Genomic DNA, 23267 nt, shown 5'->3' on the forward strand with positions numbered 1-23267 from the left:
AGGACTGTAAACACAATCCTCTGAGTAAAGTTTCATGCCATCATCAAGAATGACTGCAGTAGGGAAAACAAACTGTCAAGAAAAGAGGAGTGCCGGGCTGGAGCTAAAGTGTAGGCTCTGCCGTCAAAGGCCAGGCCCACAGCCCGAAGTCTAAGGAAAGGGGTGGGAATCCACAGCATGTGAGTTTTAACTCACATTAAAACCATCCGCCATTGAGATGCTATTGGAGAAGAAACTGATCAACTGGGTTCCAAGACATAAGAATGGCACCACGGGAACAACTACTGGCCTAGTCTACAAATGAGTTTTCTACACAATCATCGCAAAATGGACAGCCAAGGACGGTCAACCCTGAAGTGCCAGAGTTAACAAAGAACTGTGTCTAGAGGAAACCAGACATCAGAGAAGAACACTGAAATTCTAATCATCACCCTCAGAAAGAATGTTTATAGAGTTCTGCCACCCACCTCGGTGGCCAAATGGCCACCAAGCAGGATCTCTTCAAGTTATGTCTACCCTAGTTCCATGCTCACTCCAAACTGAGAACAGAAGACATCTTTAATCCTCAAGGGGTAAAAAAGCAAGTGTTAGTTATATGTACACAAATACATGCAATGCACGCACACACTGTTTATACAGACACACGCATACACGTGACTAACAAGATATCAAAACCAGAATCCAAGAAAAAGTGGTGAGCACACAAGAGCAGCAGTGGCTGAGGGTGACTCGGCAGCAGTGAAGAAAGCCAGATCACTCGAATGCACATAGGCATGCACGCACACACTCATGCACGCACGCATGCACCCATGCACGCACGCACAGATGTTCCCACTCACCTGCCCAAGGGCGTCTACCTGCCTGTCCCCTCGCTGTATATGGTTCCACAAGACTTGGGCTTTAAGTGGCTAATACTTTTGTCACTTTTGTCAGAAAAGTTGTCCACTGGTTTTCAATTCTTTAAACCTACTTAAAGGCTTCATAGCTAAGGACACAGCCTGAGGTAAAGTACTTCACCAACATTCCCACCCCTGAATCACCAAAGAGGACAAAGAGAGGAAGAAAGACTTCACTGCAGTCACACACATAATCAGAAACTGATTAAGACCTCCAACTCGAAATAAAATAAAAGATCTAAACTGCCCCATGCAAAACCAAGCATGCAATGTGGAAACTAGACCCATTTCCTCTTAGGAAGTCAAACACGAAAGTCCTCAATAGAACAGCGCCAACGAACCAGCTCCACTAACGCGACACAGCGAGGAACACAGCACGGTGGGATTTATCCCACAAGGGGAGACCAGCTCTACTTCTAATGCAGCGCGTATAGCGTGAGATCCTAGAGGAGGAGAGGTGCAGGCTTCTTTCAATACATACAGGAAGAGCACAGGGCAAAACCCAGCACCCTCTAATCACACACGCTGCCCTACAGCCTAGAGTGAAGAGTCCGACACCTGACATCCAGGGGAGGCTCCTGGCTAACAGCATGCTCACTGGTGAGGACTGGAAGTCCTAAGCCAGCGTAAACACAAACAGAACTACTGCTGCCCCTCTCTGCCTCACAGTGTTCTGGGTCTCCACACAGAGAAGTAAATTGTACCCAAATGGCAAAGAAGCAAATTTCCTTTTCCGGGAAGTGAAGAGTTGGCAGGGTTTTGTTTTGCTTTGCTTTGCTTCTGAACAAAGGTCTCACTACGTAGAGCAGGCTGGCCCAGAGTCTGCAAACCTGCTGCCTCAGCTTTACACATTAGAAGTTCTAAGCACTAGAGGCTGGAGAGATGGCTTGGTGGTTAAAAGCAAAAACTACTCTTCCAAAGGACCTTCAGTTCCCAGCACCTAAGGGACAGCTCACAACTCCCTCAACTGCAGACCCGAGATTAGATGCCCTCTTCTGGCCTCTATGGGCACTGCATACACATGGCACGCAGCGTGCAGGCAGAACACACATATATAATATATATAATTCTTTCTTTTAATTAATTGTTATTTGAGACAGGGTCTCTTTATATAGCTTGGCTGTCCTGGAACTTGCTCTATAGGCCAAGCTGGCCTCGAACTCACAGAGATCCTCTTTGCCTCTGCCTCCCAGGTGCTGGGACTTAAGATATGTGGCAGCCAGCAGTGGCGGTGCATGCCTTTAATCCCAGCACTTGAGAGGCAGAAGCAGGTGGATTTCTGTGAGTTCAAGGCCAGCCTGGTCTACACAGTGAGTTTCCCACCACCTAGGGCTATGTATAGAGATCCTGTCTCAAAAACACAAAATAGGGCTGGTGCGGGAGAATTGTGGGTTCACAGACAGCTGGAGTTGCATAAGGAGGCCATGCCTAAAAGCAAACCTAGCAAGGGAAAGGGAGGGAGGAAAGGAGAAAGCGGAAGGCAGGAGACGGCAGAGGAGACAAATGAGAACTGGTAAAACGCTGTGACCTTGCATTTGGCAATGACTCCTTAGCTGTGAGACCAAAAGCAACTAAAGAAAAATAAGCTGGACTTTATCAAAATTACTCTTGTGCTTCAAAGGACGGCGTGAAGAACTGTAGCTGAAGCCCCAGGGACTGGGAGCAAACCATGTGTTTGATACGAAGACTTGTGTCCTATAAATAACTCAAAACTCAACAATGAACATAAAACTGATTCAATTTTAAACAGGCAAAGAATGTGAATATTTAAAAAAGAAAAAAGACAAACAGTCAACGGACAGAGGAAAGGGGTTAAACCAGAGCCACTCACAAGCAGCAAAGGACATGAACGGTGAGGAATCTGCCCAGAAACAGGCAGGGCAAAGTCAGCACGCGGCCAACACGCAGGAGACTTGCTGCAGCCTCTGCCTGCCATGGAGGACAATCTGTAGTTCCTCAAAACACCAAAACCAGAGCTGCCACCCCTGCCATGTCCACACAAGAACTGTATACCAATATCGCAGTATCCCCAACAGCCGACGGAAACCCAAGTGTGCAGCAGCTGACGGATGGATAAAGAAAGTATAAACCTGCTGTGTGATGGGGCAGCGCTCAGTGGTGAACAGGAGTGAGCAGAGACAAGCGCCGCCTTGGTGAACCCTGAAAACGTGCTAGTGAAAAGCAAGCCCAGCAAGTGGTCTGTTAGCTCATTCCGCCCTGGGGCGACGAGGCAAGGGGGTCACCATGAGGGTAACATCAGCAGAGACACAGAACATGCCGCCCCCTGTGGGTGAGCGGGAGTAACCACAGTGCGGGCAAACATCATGGAAGCGGCTTGGTGACTTAGCGCTAAGGTAGCAGCTGGGGCGCCATCGCTCATGCGGGCTCTCCGTGTGACAGTCAAACATTCTGCAGGTAGATGGGCAGATGTACAACTAAAACCCGAGAACTGTACCCCTGGAGTTGTGTGGGTTTTCTGGTGTATGCTTGTGGTGTGTGCATACATGTGTATAGTGTATACACAAGTCACGAATCCAGTGTGTGGGCAAGGGTCGGCCAGGGGTCCGCTGGGGGGTCACCAGGAACCAGTCAGGGGTCACCCCTCACTCGATCCCTCTCCACTCTATTTTATGAGACAGGGGTCTCTCACAACCTGGAGCTCACCAAGTTAGCTTAGCCAGCTAGGCAGGAGTCCCCACACCAGCCTCCTGGTCCTGTCTCCACCTCCCAGCTGAGATTAGAGTATGCACCACCTACCCAGCTTCTTTACGAAACAAAACAACACAAGAAGCCTGTTACTCCAGACCTAGGCTTTACAGGTGGCACGGTCCTGTAATCTAGGGAACTGAGGCAGGATCATTGTAGGGCGGATAGGAGCACACTGAGACTCTTACTCACACGTGTACACACACACACACACACACACACACACACACACACACACACACACAATTTCCTCAGCACTGCCAGAGTAACTTTTCAAAAAGATTTATGTATTTCATTTTGTGAGTGTTCTGTCTTCAAACACACCTTTAGAAGCCTCATGTCTTGAGAAGAGGGCATCAGATCTGGTCGTGAGCCACCATGTGATTGCTGGGATTTGAACTCAGGACCTCTGGAAGAGCAGTCAGTGCTCTTAACCACTGAGCCATCTCTCTAGTCCCAAAATTAATTTTAACTGTACAACAAAAAGACTGTTTTGCTAATGTACTTAAACGACCTTAACAATTTAGTTTCAGATACATCATACAAGGGTTAAGAACATCCATGTGTGACTGAGCTGCAGAATGGCTTCACGGAGGGTGTGGTGCTCACACCTTCAACCCCAGCCCTGGGAAGCCGAGGCCCAGCCTGGCCTATATGACGACTTCCAACCCTGCAAAGGATAAACAGTGAGACTCTGTCTTAACAGAACAAATAAAGCGCAATTACTTTAAGAAGTGCTACTTCTTTTTTTTTTTTTTTTTTTTTTTTTTTGGTTCTTTTTTTCGGAGTTGGGGACCGAACCCAGGGCCTTGCGCTTCCTAGGTAAGCGCTCTACCACTGAGCTAAATCCCCAGCCCCTGAAGTGCTACTTCTTAAAGTACAGTCAGGTACAAAATCAGCGTCTTTCTCAATAGCATGTAATCATGATAAAATGGCATTTGGAATTAGAAATACAGTATGTGTTAAATATTCTCAGCCTGCAGACTCACACACTGCTTACATAGAGTGCAGAGCTCAGATTGCGGCTCACCTTGTGCTGTCAAGGGTGATGTGCCACAGATCAGCAGCCTTCATGCATGGTGGCTGTGAAAGGGGCCACTGACCTTCTCAGTTCACTTCTGTGACACAGGAGTGGAAACTCACAAGATTTTGAGCAGTGAGACTTCGCTCGTCCCCCCCTTGTTTACTCCCAAGTGACCTCTTCCCACACAGCAGAAGCTCAGGAGCTGAACAGACTCAGCTCCGTGTCGTTTCAAGGCAGCCCACATACAACTGCTGTGACACAAATGGCTTTGAGCCCCTGCTGGTCATACTGGCCACTCCCTCTCAGACTTACCTGCCTTCCCTCTCCTCCACCCCTCTGGGCCTGTCTCAGCGCAGGCTGGACTCCTTACCTCTCCTTCTCCTACTCAACCTGGGTCCCTGTGTTCCTCAGCCTGCCCTACCTCACCTCCACCTCAGCTCGACTTCCCAGGCTACTGCAGCCACACTCACTCTGCCACCACATGGGGACCAAGAATTTCTCCTTGGGAAAACTTTCAAGACCAAGAGAAAAACCATGGAACCAAACTACCAGTTCTGGACTGCCCATCACACTTATGGGGCCATGTCCTTCCTTCCTTCCTTCCTTCCTTCCTTCCTTCCTTCCTTCCTTCCTTCTTAAGATTTTTATTGGAGTAGGCATGGTGGCCCATGCCTTCAACCCAGCACTCGGGAGGCAGAGGCAAGAGGATCTCTGTAAGTTTGAGGCCAGCCTGGTTTACAGTGAGTTCAAGGACAGCCAGGGTCACTACAGAGAAACCCTATCTTGGAAAGAAAAGAAAAAGGTTTTATTTATTTGTGTCTGTATGAGCATATGCCACCGGTGTCCAAATAGGCCAAAAAAGAATGTGAGATCCCATGGAGCTGAAGTCACAGGCATTTGCAGGCCACCCTTCACAGATGCTGGAGGCCAAAGTGGAGTCCCCTGGAAATATAGGACGTGCTCTCTCCGTTGGGCATCTCTATAACCCCGCCCCCACCCTTGCCCCCAACTCCATCCCCACCCCCCATCCCCACATCCTATTTTTTAAACATGAGATAAACACCAGTGAGTTTGCCAGTGATGCAGAGTTCCAATCAGACAGCATATAGTCAGAAGGACAGCCCAAAGCACCAGATGTGGAAAAAGAGCCTCTCCAACGACCTCAGAAGAGACAACCCTGGGACTTGAGAAAATGAGCTCAGAGCTTGGGGGAACACCAGTCCGTGGGCAGGGGGCAACACAGTAGGAGTCGTCTTAGGCAGGGAGGAAAGGAGAGGAGGGGAGGTGGAGGGGAGCTCAGGTGCACACTGTGCAAGCTGGAGGACCTGCTCAGATCGCAGCATCCATGCAAGGCTGCCCTCCCCCCACCCCACCCCCGGTTGCTGGGGCAGAGGCAGGAGCACCCCCAGAGCTCACTGGCCAGCTAGCCTACCAGTCTGTGAGTTTCAGGTTCAGTACACGATGTCTACTTGTGTCCTCTACAAAGGGACATGCTCACGTATGCACTCACGTGTACATATACCGCACACAGAGAGGGGAAGAGAATGATAGAAGAAAATGTCTAAGCGATATATATGTGCGTAAGTCAATTAAAACATAAAAACACACTTAAAAGCTGTCAACATCATAAAACAACAACAAGATGCTATCAAAGCAACACTGAAGAAACTGAACACCTAGACACGAGAGCTGGCGCCATGGAAACGGGCTGCATAAGGACTAGGAGGCGTGACTCAATGTCTTCACTCAGAGCACGGGACAGAGAACCCCAGAACCGAGAGCCACGGTGCCACAATCACTCGGAGGCAAAGGTTCCAAGGTGCCCACCAGACAACCCTTCACAGCCTACACATCCCAAACGGCCACACAAAGGCCCAGGGCCTCAGTGGACCAGCAACAGAGAGAGGCAGGGATACTGCAAGTGGCTCAGGAAAGTCCTCTCAGCCCGTGTCCAGGCACACTGTCATCCCAGCTGGGAGGGGAAGACATTTTTAGGCAGATCAAGTTTCAAACATTTATATTCTCTCTCTCTGTCTCTGTCTCTGTCTCTGTCTCTGTCTCTGAGCTACTAAACACAAAACAAGACAAAGACCCCGCTCCCTTACAGGGAGAAGGCACACACAGTCCAGAGGGAAGGAACGAAGGAGAGGAACAAAAGCCATCCCCACTAAAGCCAGCTGTGCGGTGTGCCCGGGGCGGGGCATGAGAAGGCTGAGGCCAGCCTGGGCCAGTGTATCGAGTTCCAGGCCCATCTCAAATCTTCCCCCAAGACCCAGAGAGAGAAAGCCCATTAGAAATGAAAAGAAATCGATGGATAGAGGCTCAGTAAAAACCTAAAAAAAAAAAGTCAAAAATGAAGCAGACGACATGGAAGACTCTAGAAGAAACAGGAATGGCAGACTCCGTGAGGCACGTGACTATACAGGTGTTCTGTGTAAAAACCTCTCAGGAAGCCAGGCACTATGGTGCATGCCTCAGTGCCAGCACTCGAGAGGCAGGAGGAACTCCGTGGGTTCAAGGCCAGCCTAGCTCCATAGCCAGCTCAGGGACAGTCAGGGCTACACAGTGGGGTCTTGTTTCAAGTAAAAAACAAAAACAAAAAAAAGATGAAATAAATAAAAAACCTAGTATGAAATTTAGCTCTATTCACTGAGACTCAAGCTAAGGGGCAAATAATTTACTCAAATCACATAAAAAACTTCCCTTAGAAAAGATGCCCATGGGGCTGGGGATTTAGCTCAGTGGTAGAGCGCTTACCTAGGAAGTGCAAGGCCCTGGGTTCGGTCCCCAGCAGCTCCGAAAAAAAAGAACCAAAAAAAAAAAAAAAAAAAAAAAAAGAAAAGATGCCCAAGGGGTTGGGAATTTAGCTCAGTGGTAGAGCGTTTGTCTAGCAAGCACAAGGACCTGGGTTTGGTCCCCAGCTCCGAAAAAAAGAAAAAGAAAAGATGCCCAAGGGCTGGGGAGATGGTTCAGCTGTTAAGAGCACTGACTGCTTTTCCAGAGGTCCTGAGTTCAAATCCCAGCAACCACATGGTGGCTCACAACCATCTGTAATGGGATCCGATGCCCTCCTTCTTCTGGTGTGTGTCTGAAGACAGCTACAGTGTACCCATATACATGAAATAAATAAATAGATAGATCTTTAAGAAAAGATGTCCAGGTGAACTCCTTCCGGGTTAGCTGATAATCCTCACCCATTCGTAAGAATAGCAACACAGAATATCAACTTAAGCCAACTTTTGTAGCAGTGTTTGGGAAAAAAGACAGAAGACAAAGGCCGTCTCCAGGGCTGGCAGCTGAGGCCACCAGACGAGCAGGAGGTATCAAAGGGGGGAGTCAGAGGGGGTGTGACAAGTGTGATGTGTAAGAGGGGACAAGCCAGCCCAGACTGCAAGGCTTCTCCACAGTGGCGCCCCCGCCCTACTGCCCAAGACATGGAAGGGCTGGGCACTGCCTGATGGGTGGGCTGCAGCTGAGAGGGGACCAGATGACGAGTTTTAATGTGTCTGGGTGTTCTGTCTGCATGTGTGTCTGTATACTGCACGTGTGGTGGGACCCTCAGAGGCCAGAAGAGGGCATCAGGTCCTCTGGATGCTGGGAATAAAACCCAGGTCTTCTGGAAAACCAGCCAGTGTTCTTAACTGCTAAGCCACCTCATTCCTTCAGCCCCCTGGCCACGTCTAAGAACCAGGTGTCCACCTAGCCCTGGACCATGACATCCCAATTTTAGGTGACAGTGACCGTGGCCTTGGCTTTCTCTCTCAGGGTTCCTCTCCACGCTGGCAGTATGGTGTGAAAGTCACAGTCTGAGGAGGAGGCGGCAAGGACTGATTTGTTTCAGCCTGGTTTTACATAAATGTGCCACTGGAATAAGGGTAAACTTAAATGTACAGGAAATCATTCCAAAGAGTTTGACAGAAAAAGCAATGAATGGAAAACAAAGTGAGTCTGGAAGGAGGAGGCAGCACATGGATCTGTGAGTTCAAGGCCAGCCTAGTCTACAAAGAACTCCAGGACAGCCAGACCCTGGCTTGAAAACCAAAACAGAAAGGCAGGCAGGCAGGCAGGCAAGCAGGCAGGCAGGCAGGCAGGCAGGCAGGCAGACTGAAACTGATCCTGCAGAGGCTTTGAACATGGGGAAAGCACCCACTTACATCTGGGAATCGAGAGCTTTAGTTAGGCCAGTGCTAAAGGAGACCCAAAGAAAATACGAAAAATCAACCAGCAGCAGGCAGCCAGGAGGACAAGGATGACTGCGGTCCTCAGGGAAGACACACACGGCTAGATGCTGCCTCAGAATTAGAGGAAATGTTTAGAACCGGTTTACTGAGAGAGGATCATGGAACAGGGCAGGCCCCACAGCGTCTCAAAATTCCCATCCCGGAGATCACAGGAGTCATGGTTCAGTGACATTAGAAATCACCTGAGTGGGAGAAGCTTCACAAGTTCTCCAAGGAGGCTCCAATCCAGGGGCAGAATTTGAATGGAATTATTAAAAATTTCTGAATTTTCAACACATTCCTAAGAATGGAAAAACAAACAAACAAACCAAAGTTCCCTATAATCTTTTTTTGGACAGTGTTCATCTAAAACCAATTGCTAGCTACCCATCAACCAATGACACAAACCAAAAACTAATGGTCAACGAGGACTTGTTTAAAATCAAACTCAGAGAATAACCTCTATTTCATAGGTATCTGTTCTGTTTTTCTGGTAGATTTTACATTTAAGAAAACTGTGAAAAAAAATTTACTATGTGGGGGCTAAGGCTATAGCCTCTTCCAAAACAAGAAAGAGAACCGTCTTAAATATTAAATACTTCACACTGTGGAAACACTCAGACTTTCTACTGAGGAAGACCGGGTTCCTCAGTTTCCCTGTCTTCTTCAGTAAGGACGGTGTGCGCTCGCACCTGGAGAGGGAATCTCAAGGTCCTGTTGTTACAGACACTATCCTAAGAATCGAAAATAAAACCTCAGAAACAGCTGGCGTGATGACCGGAGTCTGTGATCCCAGGACTTGGGAGACAGAGGCAAGAGACTAAAAGTTCAAGGTCATCTCTGGCTACACAGAATTCTAGGGAAGCCTGGATTACATAAAACTCTGCCTCAAAATAAGTAAATAAAAATTAAAAGTAAGTCACGGCTGGTGCGATGGTTCAGAGGGTAGTAAAAATTCCTTCCACCAGGACTGATAATCCTGTGTTTACTCCCCAGAGCCCAGAGAGGTTCATTCACACCTTCGGTCCTCTGACACCCACACATGCACTGAGGCACACTCCTCATTCACACACAAAGTAACGTTCTTAAAAGTAAGTAAATTACAAAACATCGGAGTGGAAAAGCGCCTAGGATGTGTCCTCACAGGGTCCAGATAAGACTGCATGGTTAAGTTGTTTTGATTTTTTTTTTTTTTTCTGGAGCTGGGGACCGAACCCAGGGCCCAAGCGCTCTACCACTGAGCTAAATCCCCAACCCCCCTGTTTTGATTTTTAAAAGTTTTTTTTTTCTTTTTGACCCATGTCAAAAAGGGCCTTTAACTCCATATGTAGCCAAGGATGACCTTGAATTCTGATCTTCCTGCCTCCACCCGCTCGGTGATAGATCACAGCCAGGAACCACCAGGCCAAATTTGCAGGCAGTATTAGAAACTGAACCCAGAATTTGTACATGGTAGGCAAATATTCTCCCAAGCAAGCTAAATCCCTATCCGGATTTCAATTTCTTAGAAGTAAATAAATAAATGTGAAGCCTATATTTGGTCTCATCTAACAAGAACCTATTAATGTTAGTCTCAAAAACTCCTTCCAGGGCCAGTGCAACGTTTTCAGCAGGTAACGGCGGTGCTCACTAACAAGCCTGAGTTTGACTCCCAGAACTCGCACAGTGGAAGGACAGAGCTCACCCCAGAAACTGTCCTCTGACCTCCACACATGGTGGCCCATGTACATACTCACAAAATACATAAAAATTTTTTTTAAAAAAATTGAAAGAACTTTCTCTTCATTAACAAAAATACACTGGCTCTTCTTAGCCACGTTACTGTTTGGAATTAAGTCTTGCCCACTCACAGGCGGATCGCATACCTCTGACGTCTAGACAGACTACCTGGGCACCTAGGTCCCCAGCAAGAGGCTGAGCAGGACGAGGAGGAGGAGAAGGAGGAGGAAGAGGAGGAGGAGGCAGGAGAGGACCTGCCTGCCAGCCCTGCAGTAGGCTCGGGTCCCTAAGTTACCCTTGAGTACTGCACACAGAGCAATTCACCACACAATATAAACTTCCCAGTAGGTGGCCCAACCGCAGCCCCCTGACTGAGAACTCAACTGCAATTCTGTGTTTGAAGATGTAAGGCGCACGGCAGTGGGCTCGCCTGGCAGTGGGCTCGCCTGTCCTTGGAGTGGCTCAGTCCTCAGTCCTCGGAGAGCTTGAGGACAGAGGGCAGGACCGGACAGGCCTGTTAATGTTTAATTGTTTCCTCTGTCTATCTCATGCCTTGCACCCAGTGTCAGCTGAACGTTGAGGAGCTGTTTGTAAAACAGAAATTATGTTAGCCTATGCTTTTATCACGAAACCGCTGGCATTTCCTCCCAGTTTAGAGCTTATTAAAAGATCTGTTTCCTAAATCTCGAATTTTTTTTTTTTTTTTGGTTCTTTTTTTCGGAGCTGGGGACCGAACCCAGGGCCTTGCGCTTCCTAGGCAAGCGCTCTACCACTGAGCTAAATCCCCAACCCTAAATCTCGAATTTTAAAAAGTATATTCCTGTTCCACAGACATCGTCCAGAGAAATCCTAAGTCACCAGGCATTTTGAGATTCTTAGTGCCATCCGGTCTTAGAACGTATGGCCACGCTGGTGGTGAGGAAAAGCATTTAATGTGATGGGTGAAGTGACTTAGTATATGAGTGCTGGCCACCTCGCCTGACGACCATGCCCAGGGCACTCGTGGTGGAGAGCGGACTCCCACTAGATGCCTCACATGCACTACAGTACACATACCTGCGCGTGCAGACGTTTTTAAAGGAGGCTTGGGAAAGGTTAAGATCACTGGCTGATCTTCTAGAGGATCCAGGTTCAATTCCCAGCACCTACAGCACAACTCAACTGTCTGTAAACCTAGTCCCAGGGCTTCTGATGCCCTCTTTTGGTCTCAGCAGGTACTGCACTGCATGGAGTGCATATACGTGTATAAGACCCTAGACGCTTACATGTAAAAAAAAAAAAAGAAGAAAAATTGTATTAAAGAAATAAAAAAAAAAAAAAAAACTCCTAGGTATGGTGCATAACTTGAATCCCAGCACTCAAGAGGCAGAGGCAGGCAGACCTCTGAGTTCAACCTTGTCTACATAGAGAAACTCTACCTTGAATAAACAAAAGAAAGATGAGGAGGAGGAGAGGGAGGAGGGAGGAAGGAAGGAAGAGGGGAGAGGAGGAGGGGGAGGGGGAGAAAACTCCAAGGAAGTAACCAGAAAGATAAAAGCTTAGTTCTATTCATTACAGGGTCAAACACCCCAAGAGAAGATGCCCGGGACTGTGCCTGGGGTTTCACACAGAGAGATGCTTTCAGAGGTTACACCTGAGCTGTGGAAAAACTCCACATGTGAAAACTCACTTTTATATACAGAAGAAAAAAAAACAAAGAGAAAAAGACAGCACGTTGGGGTGTCTGTATTTATTACCATTTGCCAGAGTGACACATGCTGCGCTTCCAATGGCATCTAACTCACATTTTAACACACATACACACACACACACACACACACACACACACACACACACACACACACACACACAAAGGCACAGCATTTCCAACTTTTAATCACAGTCCGGAACTTCATGGAGGAAACCCGTCGAATGACAAACATCATCAGAGGCAAGGTGAGGACCGCCCTGCAGTGAGGCACCCAACACAAACACCGCGGGTGGGTGGGCAGGCGGCTGCGGGAGCCAGGAGCCACCTTTACACCTTAGAAACTTTTTATTACTTTTGTTTTCCAGATTTCTCAAAGATTTCCCTTAAGTTTCCTCACAGCTGAGCTGATTGTTCCCCTTCCTAAGATCCAAGAACCTACCTGCTGGTCACTAAAGACTGGCCAGGACCTGTGTGGTGGGACAAATTGGCTCTCAGAGACTTCTAAGCAGGCAGAGTGAAGTTAGGTCAGTGCTCTGGAGTGGTCTTACTAGGAGGACCACTCTTTGTCCTGTCACCAAACACACAGTGACTGCAAGTGCCTTTGCTGGTAACACCCCACTTCAAGGTTACAACAGGGCACACAGGAACATATGGAAGAGTACCTGGCAGTCTAAACTATGGTACGATTTCACTAACATTCTATCTTGTGTTTAAGAATGTTCTGTTCTAATATTTGGTTTGTGTTGTTCAGGGACACTCTCAGATAGCCCACGCTGTCTTCAAACTCAATAATGTAGCTGAGGCTAACCTTAGCCTCCTGTCTCTGCCTCCCAAATGCTGGGATTACAGGTGTGTGCGCGCCACCACAGCTGGTTTGCTCTTAATTAGAAGCTGATAGTAGGAACTGGGCTAAGAGGGTAATTTATTTGTGAGTTTTTCTTTTTTTTTTTTTTTTCGGAGCTGGGGACCGAACCCAGGGCCTTGCACTTGCTAGGCAAGCGCTCTATAGCAAGCGCTCTACCACTGAGCTAAATCCCCAACCCCAAGGGTAATTTATTTGTAATCACAATTTCCAAGAGCCAAAAGACAATTTTAAAGCTCTGTATACACTATAGCACGCAGCTTCTGTTTAGATTCAGAAAGGTCAAATATTACAAAACCTGCCCTCTCCACATGCAGAGCAGAGCAGAACGCCCTCCCAGGGAGAGCACCCAGCCTTCTGCACATCCAGTCCTGGTGCTCCCCAGGTCCTAGACCAGAAGACGCCTGGACCATACCTCCTGAGGGAAATGGCCCTTCCTTCTCTCTGCAACTCCCCTGCTCTGACGGCCCCACTGCCTGCTGCATCACTCACACACAGGGCGCCAGCTGAAGGTGGAACTGCCTAGATCTCCAGGGCCAGCGCTAAGATTGGCAAATCCAATATTGAGGAGTCTCAGATTGCAGAGTGCACTTAAGACCTCACTTTCAAAGCAACCCTGAAGCCACTGTCCAAGTGTAAATCGTGTCACCGATAGCCTCCGGAAAGCCAGTCCTCTCTCATCTATGTGACCAAGAGCAGGGGCCCTCACAACAAAGCCCCCATGACCTCCTGCTCCCAGCATCTGCGGCAACATCTCACTGAACAGCAACCAGGCAGAAGCCCTCCAGAGATGAGCCATGTCCAAGTCTCACACACAGTTCTAGATTCCAGTCGGCAATGGGGGAGGAGCAGGCCTCCGTGTCGAACACATTTTATTTCCTCGTGTAAACATCAACTTTATCTGTACCAAAGATTAGAGATGACTGGTTCAAACTGCACGGCCTTAACCCAATGACGAAAGCAACCAAGGGCAAGATTTACAGAGCTGGACCTGAACCTAACCCACACTTCCTCTTACTTAGTCCTTGTGAGGGAACTGAGGGTCTCAAGCGGAGTTACTGTTAGGATTGGTTGAAACCTTACACTCTGACCTGTCTTGGGAACTGTCAATGAATGACTCCAATCAAGCATTTGTACCACTAAAGCGCAAAAGGGTGTCCGACCTATGGATACTGCATTAGATCCCTAAATGAACCGAATACCCAAGATCAGAGGTAGAAGTTTTTAAGTGACAGTTCTAACTGCCCCCCCCCGACCCCAACACACACAGCCCGAATTATTACGAGTCTGACACGATTACAATTCGGTAGTTGGGGTGGGGTGGGCTTTGGCCTAGTGTATTTGAAATAAAGCCTTTAACATTTAAAATTCGCTTGGAGGTGCTAAAAGAAAGGGATATTCAGGCCCTGGACATCAAGGGGAGGTGGACAGGCTGTCACCTGGGTGGAGCCCTAGGGGCTGGGCTGTGGGACGATGCATTCGGAAGGCCCACCGAGCAAGGGCGGAGGGTGAGGAGATGCAAAAGACACAGGGGCTGCCCTCCCACCCGGCAGAGCCTAGGGCTGGGAGGGGTAGCTCCAGGCCCGACTCTGGACCCCAAAGGCTAGTCCGGGGCGGGGGCAGGGCGGATATCCCAGGGAGCGCTGCAGGAAATGATATCCAGACTCGGAGGGTGGGTCTAGGAAGCGGCCAGGGCGATGGCCGGGAGTGGGGGGGAGTGCGAACGGAGGATGTGGCTCCGGAGCGCAGGACCAGGGAGGCCCGGCGCGGGTCCGAGGAGTAAGAGGCGCAGGGGGGCGAGCGGCACCTTACTCACCCCACTCGAGGAACTCCGCCACATACTTGTCGCGGCGCAGCGCCGAGTGGCTGCACTCGGTGTAAAGGCACACCAGCACGTCCAGCAGCGTCTCCACGCTCAGGGAGCTCTCATTGCGCCACGGCCCGTCCAGGAGCAGCTGCTCCAGCTTCTTGAGCCGCACCTTGGCCGACATGGTGCCGCGCGGCCCGCTCCCCACGCGCCGGCCTCTCGCTGCCCGTGCGCCCCGGCGTCAGAGCCAGCACTCCCCGGCCCAGCGGCCGTGCACCCCGGCGTCCAGTAGCCGCGCAGTCCTTGTCGTCGCAGCCCGGCCTAGGCCGACATCTTGGGCTCCGTCCCGGCGGCACCGAGTCTGGGGCACCGGGCCCCGCGGGTCCATGGGCCGGTCTCCTCCCCTAGGCGCCGCCCGCACGCCCGCACGCCGTCCCCGCCCTCAGCGCCTGGCCGCGCCCTCCCGCGCTCCGTCACCGACCCGGACCGTGGCGGAGCCCAGCACCGCGCAAACCCGGCCGGCGCCCGAGCCTGACCTCAGCCCGGCCGGCCGCCCAGCCCGCGACCTGCAAGCCAACCAGGGCGCGGCCAGCGCGGCGCAGCCAACCACCGCGGGGCCGACCGCCGCCGCGCTGACCTCAACGCGACGCCCCGCCCTCGGCCCGCAACGATCCGCCGCTCTTTGGGCCTCGCGATTCGCCGTAGGAACGGTGTGGGGCGGGGTGCCCAGTGCGAAACCGAGATTGCGGGTGGCGCACGCGCATAGGAGCGCGGGCGGGGCGGCTAGCCAGGCTGTGTGTGCCCTAGGTCCCATAGTTCGGCTCTGTTCTCGGGCCTCCGGACCGACCCTCGTGGCCGAGCGGCCTCGAGAGCATCGCTGCTGGGTTTCGGTTGAGCTTGTCCGAGATGTGGACGGACAGTGCCCTGTGCCCGAGTGCGCACAGGAGACGCGGGTGGGGCACCTGCCGAGAGGCTCCGGGATCCGCTGGACGCGCGCTCCCCACTAGGCAAGCGCCACTGGGAATGCGCAGTGCCCTGCCTCGTCTGTGCAGATTCTACCTCCTGACTGATTATTAGGCTGTCCACCCGGTGGGGAGTAGACTGTTGCCTCGAGGCGAGTCGCCGCGTTTGCTCGATTCGGCGGCTGAGAAGGTTGATGTAAAAATATCCCTTACGACAATCCCCCAGCCTCCGCAGAGGAGGAGCCCTTTGTAGACCCCAAGGTTGCTTCAAAAGAATGGGGGCTTGTGGTGCAGTAGAGGAGGGGCAGGTGGGGTTTGGAAGCCGGAAGCTGAGAGGAGCCTGAGGCAAAACGCTGGGTGGAGGGCCGAATGGCGACTCACGCGCAGGAAGCGACTGAAGAGTCCCTGGAATGATGCATGACTTGATTGGGGATACGAGGCACACATACAAGCCTCCACGCTGTCTTCAAAATTCACGCGGGTCAATATGCGTGTGCATCTAGCTTAGTTTTCAAAACGCAGGCAAAATAGCCCAGTGTAGTAGGTTGGATAGAGCGAATCTTCGTCAGACCTTTATTATTGTGAGGGAATCTATACGATATAAAGTATATTCACGAGTTACTGCATGTATGTGATGCCCAGTTTTTAAAACTTAAAATGAAAGCCCAAGAGAATCGTCCTACCCAAAACTAGAATCTAAGCACTGTTAGTAGGACAAAGACCCAAAGTAGTCTGACCAGACAACTGCATTTTCCCCCTGACAGCCCCCATGCTTCCTCTTTGTCCCGTAAGTTTGCTCATGAGTGTTTTCTCTGGCCGGCCCTGACAGACTTTCAGCCACTCCCCATTGACATCCCTGAGTCCCTTCTCTGGTTACATGCTTCTGGACTATTTAATTCCTCCCAATTAGGACTTTGCACTTGCACCACTCCCCTCCCCCCCCAAATCTGAGATGCTTCTCCCAACTCCCAACTGAGTGTGTCTGCTCATCCCAGATCTGTTTCTGCACTGCCTTTTAGGACGCCTCATATATACAACCCTGGGACAGATCAGACCCTGGTGTACTCTGTAAGCTTCCTTTGAACTTGAAACAGTGCAGCCACATGGGGGTTGCTCCACGTAGCCTGAGATCAAAAATAAATAAATAGATAAATGGATAAGTAAATAAATAAATCTTTCTGTAGTCAGTTCCTCTGGTGTAGAAGAGTAAGCTGTCTCCTGTGATTTTAGTCAGTTTGGGAAAGGATTTGAGTTACTACCCACTTAGCTCACTTGCCCTGGTCATAACTACGCTTACTTTGGTGGTTGCTGTCGAGCATTAGAAAACAAAGTCTGGGGCTGGAGAGATGGCTCAGCGGTTAAGAGCACCCGACTGCTCTTCCAGAGGTCATGAGTTCAATTCCCAGCAACCACATGGTGGCTCACAACCATCTGTAAAGAGATCCGATTCCCTCTTCTGGTGTATCTGAAGACAGCTACAGTGTACTTATATATAATAAATGAATAAATCTTTAAAAAAAAAAAAGAAAACAAAGTCTGACCAACAAGCTGGAGGGTGAGACAGCCCTGGGTTCCGACTCTTGGCGGAGGAAGCCTATCTTTTCTGGCATCCCTGAGAGCCCACCATATCCTTATAGTAAACTGAGTTTAGATCAACACACCAACCCTACTCCAAGCTAACCTATGCCAACACCTCAAAATGTGCACGAGCACAGTAACGAAGCAAAGACTTGGTCCAGAGTTAGGGTCAGGTCTACAAGCATTTTTCTTGATAATCTACATAGGCAACCCGGTGGATTAACTCTTGGATCTTGAGAGTCCCACATCTGCATAGATGATGTCTAAACAAATGGGGGTGGCTCTGGGCCAGCCCAACCTTATTTATTTACAGAAGCCAGTGGTTTATAGGGCTGCAGTTTGCCGACTCCTCTCACTTCACAGCAAATGCTGTGACTGTTGGGTTTCAGGATCAGAGCCTCAACCCTTGTTTGAGAAAGAGGGATGTGACTACTGGAAACAAAGTTTCCATTTCTCTTTGAATCAGTGTGAGAAAGGGACTTCCAATGTGTGCCTGAAAGTGTCCTTTCGAATTGCTAAGAACAACAGGAGATACTCCCAAAGAGAAAGGAACAAGTAACGGGGACAATAAACAATGCGGGGCGGGGGGGGGGGACCACAAAGGATTAATAGACATAAGAGAATTTGATTGATCAAACTGGTGTTAAAAAGCAAAGCAAAAACACCCAAATGTATGCTTCCAGGAAGGGTGGAATGGTCTGTGATGGTTCACACCTTAATTCCAAGCTCGATAGACCAAGGCAAGAAGGTGACTGGGAATTCTAGGCAGGCTTGGCTCAGAGTGAGACCCTGGCTCAAAAGATCCAGGAGAGGGGAGATGTGGTTTAGTTGGTAGAGTGTCTAGCATGTGCAAAGTAAGTCCTGAGTTCTGTCCATGGCACCGTATAAACTCATATATGGTGGCACAGGCCTATAATCCCATAATCCCAGCACTCCAGAGACATAGAGAGGAGTAGGATCAGAAGTTCAAGTCCTTCCTTTGCTATTTCAAGTTCAAAGAAAAAATGTGAGACCCTGTCCCCCCCAAAAAATAAAAAGATAAAAATCAAGGGGTGACAGAGACCAGAGTTAATCTTCTACCTGAGAAAAATAGAGACCAGATACATGAACTAAGGAACTCTGTCGCTGTGGAAACAGGCAGAACATGGCATTGACCCCCTGACATACAGCTGATCAGAGATGAACCGTCTGGCCCAGCCAGCCAGAATAGAGAAATGAGATGGAACCCAGGGACCCCCCCCCGCCCTAACACACACACACACACACACACACACACACACACACACACACACACACACACACACACCCCGGCAGGAAGACAGTGGGACAGAGAAGACAGCTACAATGCTCAGGGCAGCACAGGGCTGCAGGGATACTCCACAAAGTCCCCTTAGGAGTCCAGCAGCCCACTCTTACTCAAAGAAAACATCCAGGACCAAAGAAAGAGACTCCAGGAAGATTAGAGGAATAGTATCTGGTGCGCATAAAGACAAAAAAGATAATGTTCCCCACAAGCCAGGCTAGAAGACCCCATAGCTGATAGACACTGGATGGGATCCCCAGGAAGGCTGGTGTTTACTGTATTGTCAGCTTTCTGTCTTTGTGGGGGAAATGGCTCAGAGTTGCAGAAACTGCATTCTGTGTCCACCTGACTTGTTTCTAGGCCTGTGCTGAAGCAGAATATTGTGGCAATGTTATAGAGCAGAGAGACAACCTTTACATCAGGGAGACCAGGAGGCAGGGAAAGGGAGAGGAGGGAGCCTGTTTCCCAGAGTTCCCTCCAAGGGCATGCGCAAAGTGCTTCCTTCCATTAACTAGGCCCCATTTCCAAAGGATTCTATCACCTCCCACTAGGGTCACCAGCTGGGAAGTGAGCCTTGGTGGTGGGATCCACCTTGGAGGTGGGATCACCACTTCTAGATGGCCAGGCACTTTCCCATAGGCCTCTGAGACAAAGCCCTAGACTCTTTGGGGCTTCGCTTCATGTAGCTTGGCAAGTGTGAGACCCTGAGTTGTGTCCAAAAGAGGCAAAGGGGAAGCACTAGACTGAGCTCTCCTCCATGTCTGCCTAATCATCAAAACACGATAAAACAATATCAGACTCTTTCCAGATAATTTAACTTCATCCCAGAACAAAAGACACAAAATCGTTTATCGGAGGCAAAAATACCCAACACCCAAAGGGCAAAATCACAATGTCTGTTATCCAGTGGAAGAAGACAGCTTTCACACAAGCCACTATGGCGGCCCCATAGTGAGGAATCTAAGAAGATGACCAAGTGCTCTCACATGCTAGTGGGAAGACACAGCCTGTAGTGAGGAGACTAGGAGTCAAAGCCAGCCTACAGTTCCATAAGAGAATTTTAGCAGAAGACATTAAAATGGGTATTGTAACAATATTTCCTATGTTCAAAGTTAATAAAAATCATTTAAATTTTTGGTTTAACATCCAGTGAAGCCCCTGAAGTGACAAATGTGCCATAAGTGACTAGTAATAGATTAGATATTACTTAAAATTCATAGGTAGATCAACTGATAAGGGGGCTTCCCACCCGGCCTGACAACCTCAGTTTGATCCCTGGTACCCACAGGGTGAGAGGAAAACATTAACCCCCAAAAGCTGGTCCTTTGAACTCTACCCATACATGTGCGCAGGAGCATGCGTGCATGCACACGGATGCACACACACACACACACACACACACACACACACAAACGTCATAAAAAAAGAAAGTGGAGTTATTTAAAATAAGAAAGAGGGGGATCCAAAGAAATGAACAGAGTACCGGTGAATCCCAGGAAACAGCAAGTGATGGGCCGAGTGTGAGCAACTAAAAGAGAAGAGCGGGCGGTTGGGGATTTAGCTCAGTGGTAGAGCGCTTGCCTAGGAAGCGCAAGGCCCTGGGTTCGGTCCCCAGCTCCGGAAAAAAAGAACCAAAAAAAAGAGAGAGAGAAGAGCAGGCAAGATGAAAGTCAGGGGACACATTGAGGAAATGTTAACAGGAGCTGGAGAGGCGGCTCATGGTTAAGAACGCCGGCTGGTCTTCTCCAGGACTCACGTCCGCCTCAGCATCTACACGGTGGCTCACAGTGAACTGTAATTCCAGTCCCAGGGAATGCAACATCGTCTCTGGCCTCCATAAACACTGTGAGATGCGTGGCATAGACGTACACACAGGCAACACACCCCCACACAAAATAAAAGTGAAAATTGTAAAGAAATGACAGCATTCAGAATGCCCAAGCTCAACATAACAGCGGAGAATGGATGCAGGAAAGGATGAGGGGGAAAGAATCCTTATCACCAAGGGCGGGGTCCTTGTCACCAAAGGCGGGGTTACACACGGGTCCAGCCGTTCTGGAAACAGTGTGGGGAAGTCTCAAAACACCTGGATCTAAATCTACCATATAACTCAGCTGTCCCACTCCTTGGCACACACCCAAAGGACTTGACATCCTAATCAGATGACACAGGCTCAGCCATGTGCCTTGCTGCTCTGTCACGCTAGCCAGGACATGGGGACAACCTCAATGTCCTTTAGCCAATGACTAAAGAGTGAAGATGTGGTAATATACACTATAGGATACTATTCGCCTGTGAAGAAAAATGAACTCGTGAGCCTGCAGACACAGGGATGCAACTAGAAAAGATCATATCGAGGGGGGTGATCCAGACCCAGGGTGATGGTTCGCATATGCTTGGCCCAAGGAATGACACTATTAGAAGGTGTGGCCCTGTTGGAGGAGGTGTGTCACTTAGGCTTAAGACCCTCTTTCCACTAGCAGCCTTCAGAGGAAGATGTAGAACTCTCAGCTCCTCCTGCACCATGCCTGCCTGGATGCTGCCATCCTCCCGCCTTGATGATAATGGACTGAACCTCTGAACCTGTAAGCCCCAATTCAATGTTGTCCTTACGAGAGTTGCCTTGGTCATGGTGTCTGCTCACAGCAGTAACACCCTAACTAAGACACCCGGAAAGACAAACGTCACATGTTCTCTCTCATCTGAAGCTCCTCGCTCTAAATCTTCAGATGTAATAGGTGCAGCTCTCACCGCTCAGAAAGGAAACTTCTCTTTGCAACAGACAGAATGACAACGGCAACCAGTCACGACGCAGAGTCCTGGAGCCCAGTTCCAGACTCATACGTCTGCAACACGACTGACTCCCGAAGCCAAGGCTCAGGAGTCAGAGGGTGAAAGACTGTTAAGCAAGAGCCGGGGAACAGGCGGTTTGCTGTGAGATTGTCTCTTGGGAGCGTCAGAGGCTACACCCATAGAGTCTCACCAACACGACTGCCTAGACCCAAATGGAACAAGACAGTGACAGCAGACATGTTAAAGTGATGGGGTAGGGGAGGAGCCCACCAGGCTTCAACTCTACACAAGAACTGCGGGCAGCTGACAAAAGCCGAGAACAGGAGACGCCGCCTTCTCTGGGGAGAGCACGCCAAGTTGTTATCCATTATCAAATGTCCTGAAACACCTGTGGAAGTAACATTATGTAGACTGAGCAGGCTGTCCTTAAATATTTAAGAATACATACATACATACATACATACATACATACATACATACATACATGTGTGTGTGTGTGCGCCATGAATTTGAAGGACAGGAGGGAATATGGAAGGGTTTTTAGAGAAAAGAAAAGGGAGAAATGGTGTAATTACATTTAATGTTAAAAAATAAAAGGAGCAAGTTAATAAAAATAAATAAATAAATAAATAAATAAATAAATAAAAGGAGGACTGAAGAGACGGCTCAGTGGTTAAGAGCACTGATTGCTCTTCCCGAGGTCCTGAGTTCAATTCCCAGCAACCACATTGGTGGCTCACAACCATCTGTAATGGGATCTGACTCTCTCTTCTGGTGTCTAAAGAGAGTGATGGTGTACTCACATACATAAAATAAATAAACCTTTAAAAAATAAAAGTTAAAAGGGATAAAAGGAATAATGTTGTTGTTGTTGTTTTTCTCTGTGTAATCCTGACTGTCCTGGAACTTGCTCTGTAGACTAGGCTGGCCTTGAACTCAGAGATCTGCCTGCCCCTGCCTCCCAAGTGCTGGGATTAAAGGCATGTACCACCACTCCTGGCAAAAGGAATAATTCTTTTTAAATGTATTTACTTTATGTATATAAGTACACTGTTGGTGTCTTCAGATACAGCAGAAGAGGGCATTGGATCCCATTACAGATGGCTGTGAGCCACCATGTGGTTGCTGGGAATTGAACTCAGGACCTCTGGAAGAGCAGTCAGTGCTCTTAAAGAAATGGACAGTATTTTCCAAGCTTGCCCAAGACTAAATCCATAAATTCAAGACATTCAGTGAGAGACAAGGGCAAGAAACACAAAACCAGTCGCTGTTACTGCTGCCGGACATGTGAAATGAATGCTCACTCAAAAGCATTGATAAAGGCGAAAAGAAAACAGAAAAACAGCTAGAGAAGAAGGCATTGGATAAGCATCGGCTGGAGGGATGGCTTGGGAGCAAAGAGTGTTCTTCTTCTGCAGTGTAGGACCAGAGTTTGGTTCCCAGCACCACATGGCCGCTCAAACCACCTGTCACTCCAACTCCAGGAGACCTGATGCCCTCTTCTGGCCTCCTCAGGCACCCCTATACATATATCCTCTCTCTCTCTCTCTCTCTCTCTCTCTCTCTCTCTCTCTCTCCACACACATACATTAAAAAACTATTTTAAGGGCATTAAATAAAGAAAAAAGGTTGACATCATTTTTTGAGCAACACTTTAAAGTACTAAAAGGAACATTTTTTTTTTACTCAGCTAAAATACCTTTCAAA

General features: G+C 49.1%; 1 protein-coding gene across 3 annotated transcripts in view; it reads right to left on the reverse strand.

Annotated features, from left to right (window-relative positions):
- Positions 1-18885, reverse strand: part of Cdc42bpb (CDC42 binding protein kinase beta) — an 86355-nt gene extending 67470 nt beyond the window's left edge. For 2 of the 3 annotated variants that reach the window (XR_005505433.2, XM_006240562.5), the window contains exon 1: positions 14934-18885. Coding sequence is in view for 2 of the 3 variants with exons in the window: in XM_006240562.5 (XP_006240624.1) it covers positions 14934-15108 (175 nt within the window). In the remaining variant the exon portion in view is untranslated. The remainder of the gene's footprint in view (positions 1-14933) is intronic. The other variant, NM_053620.3, reaches the window with a different exon arrangement.
- Between the last annotated feature and the right edge of the window lie 4382 nt (positions 18886-23267).

This window comes from Rattus norvegicus, chromosome 6 (assembly GCF_036323735.1).
Source record: "Rattus norvegicus strain BN/NHsdMcwi chromosome 6, GRCr8, whole genome shotgun sequence".
Taxonomy (NCBI): domain Eukaryota; kingdom Metazoa; phylum Chordata; class Mammalia; order Rodentia; family Muridae; genus Rattus; species Rattus norvegicus.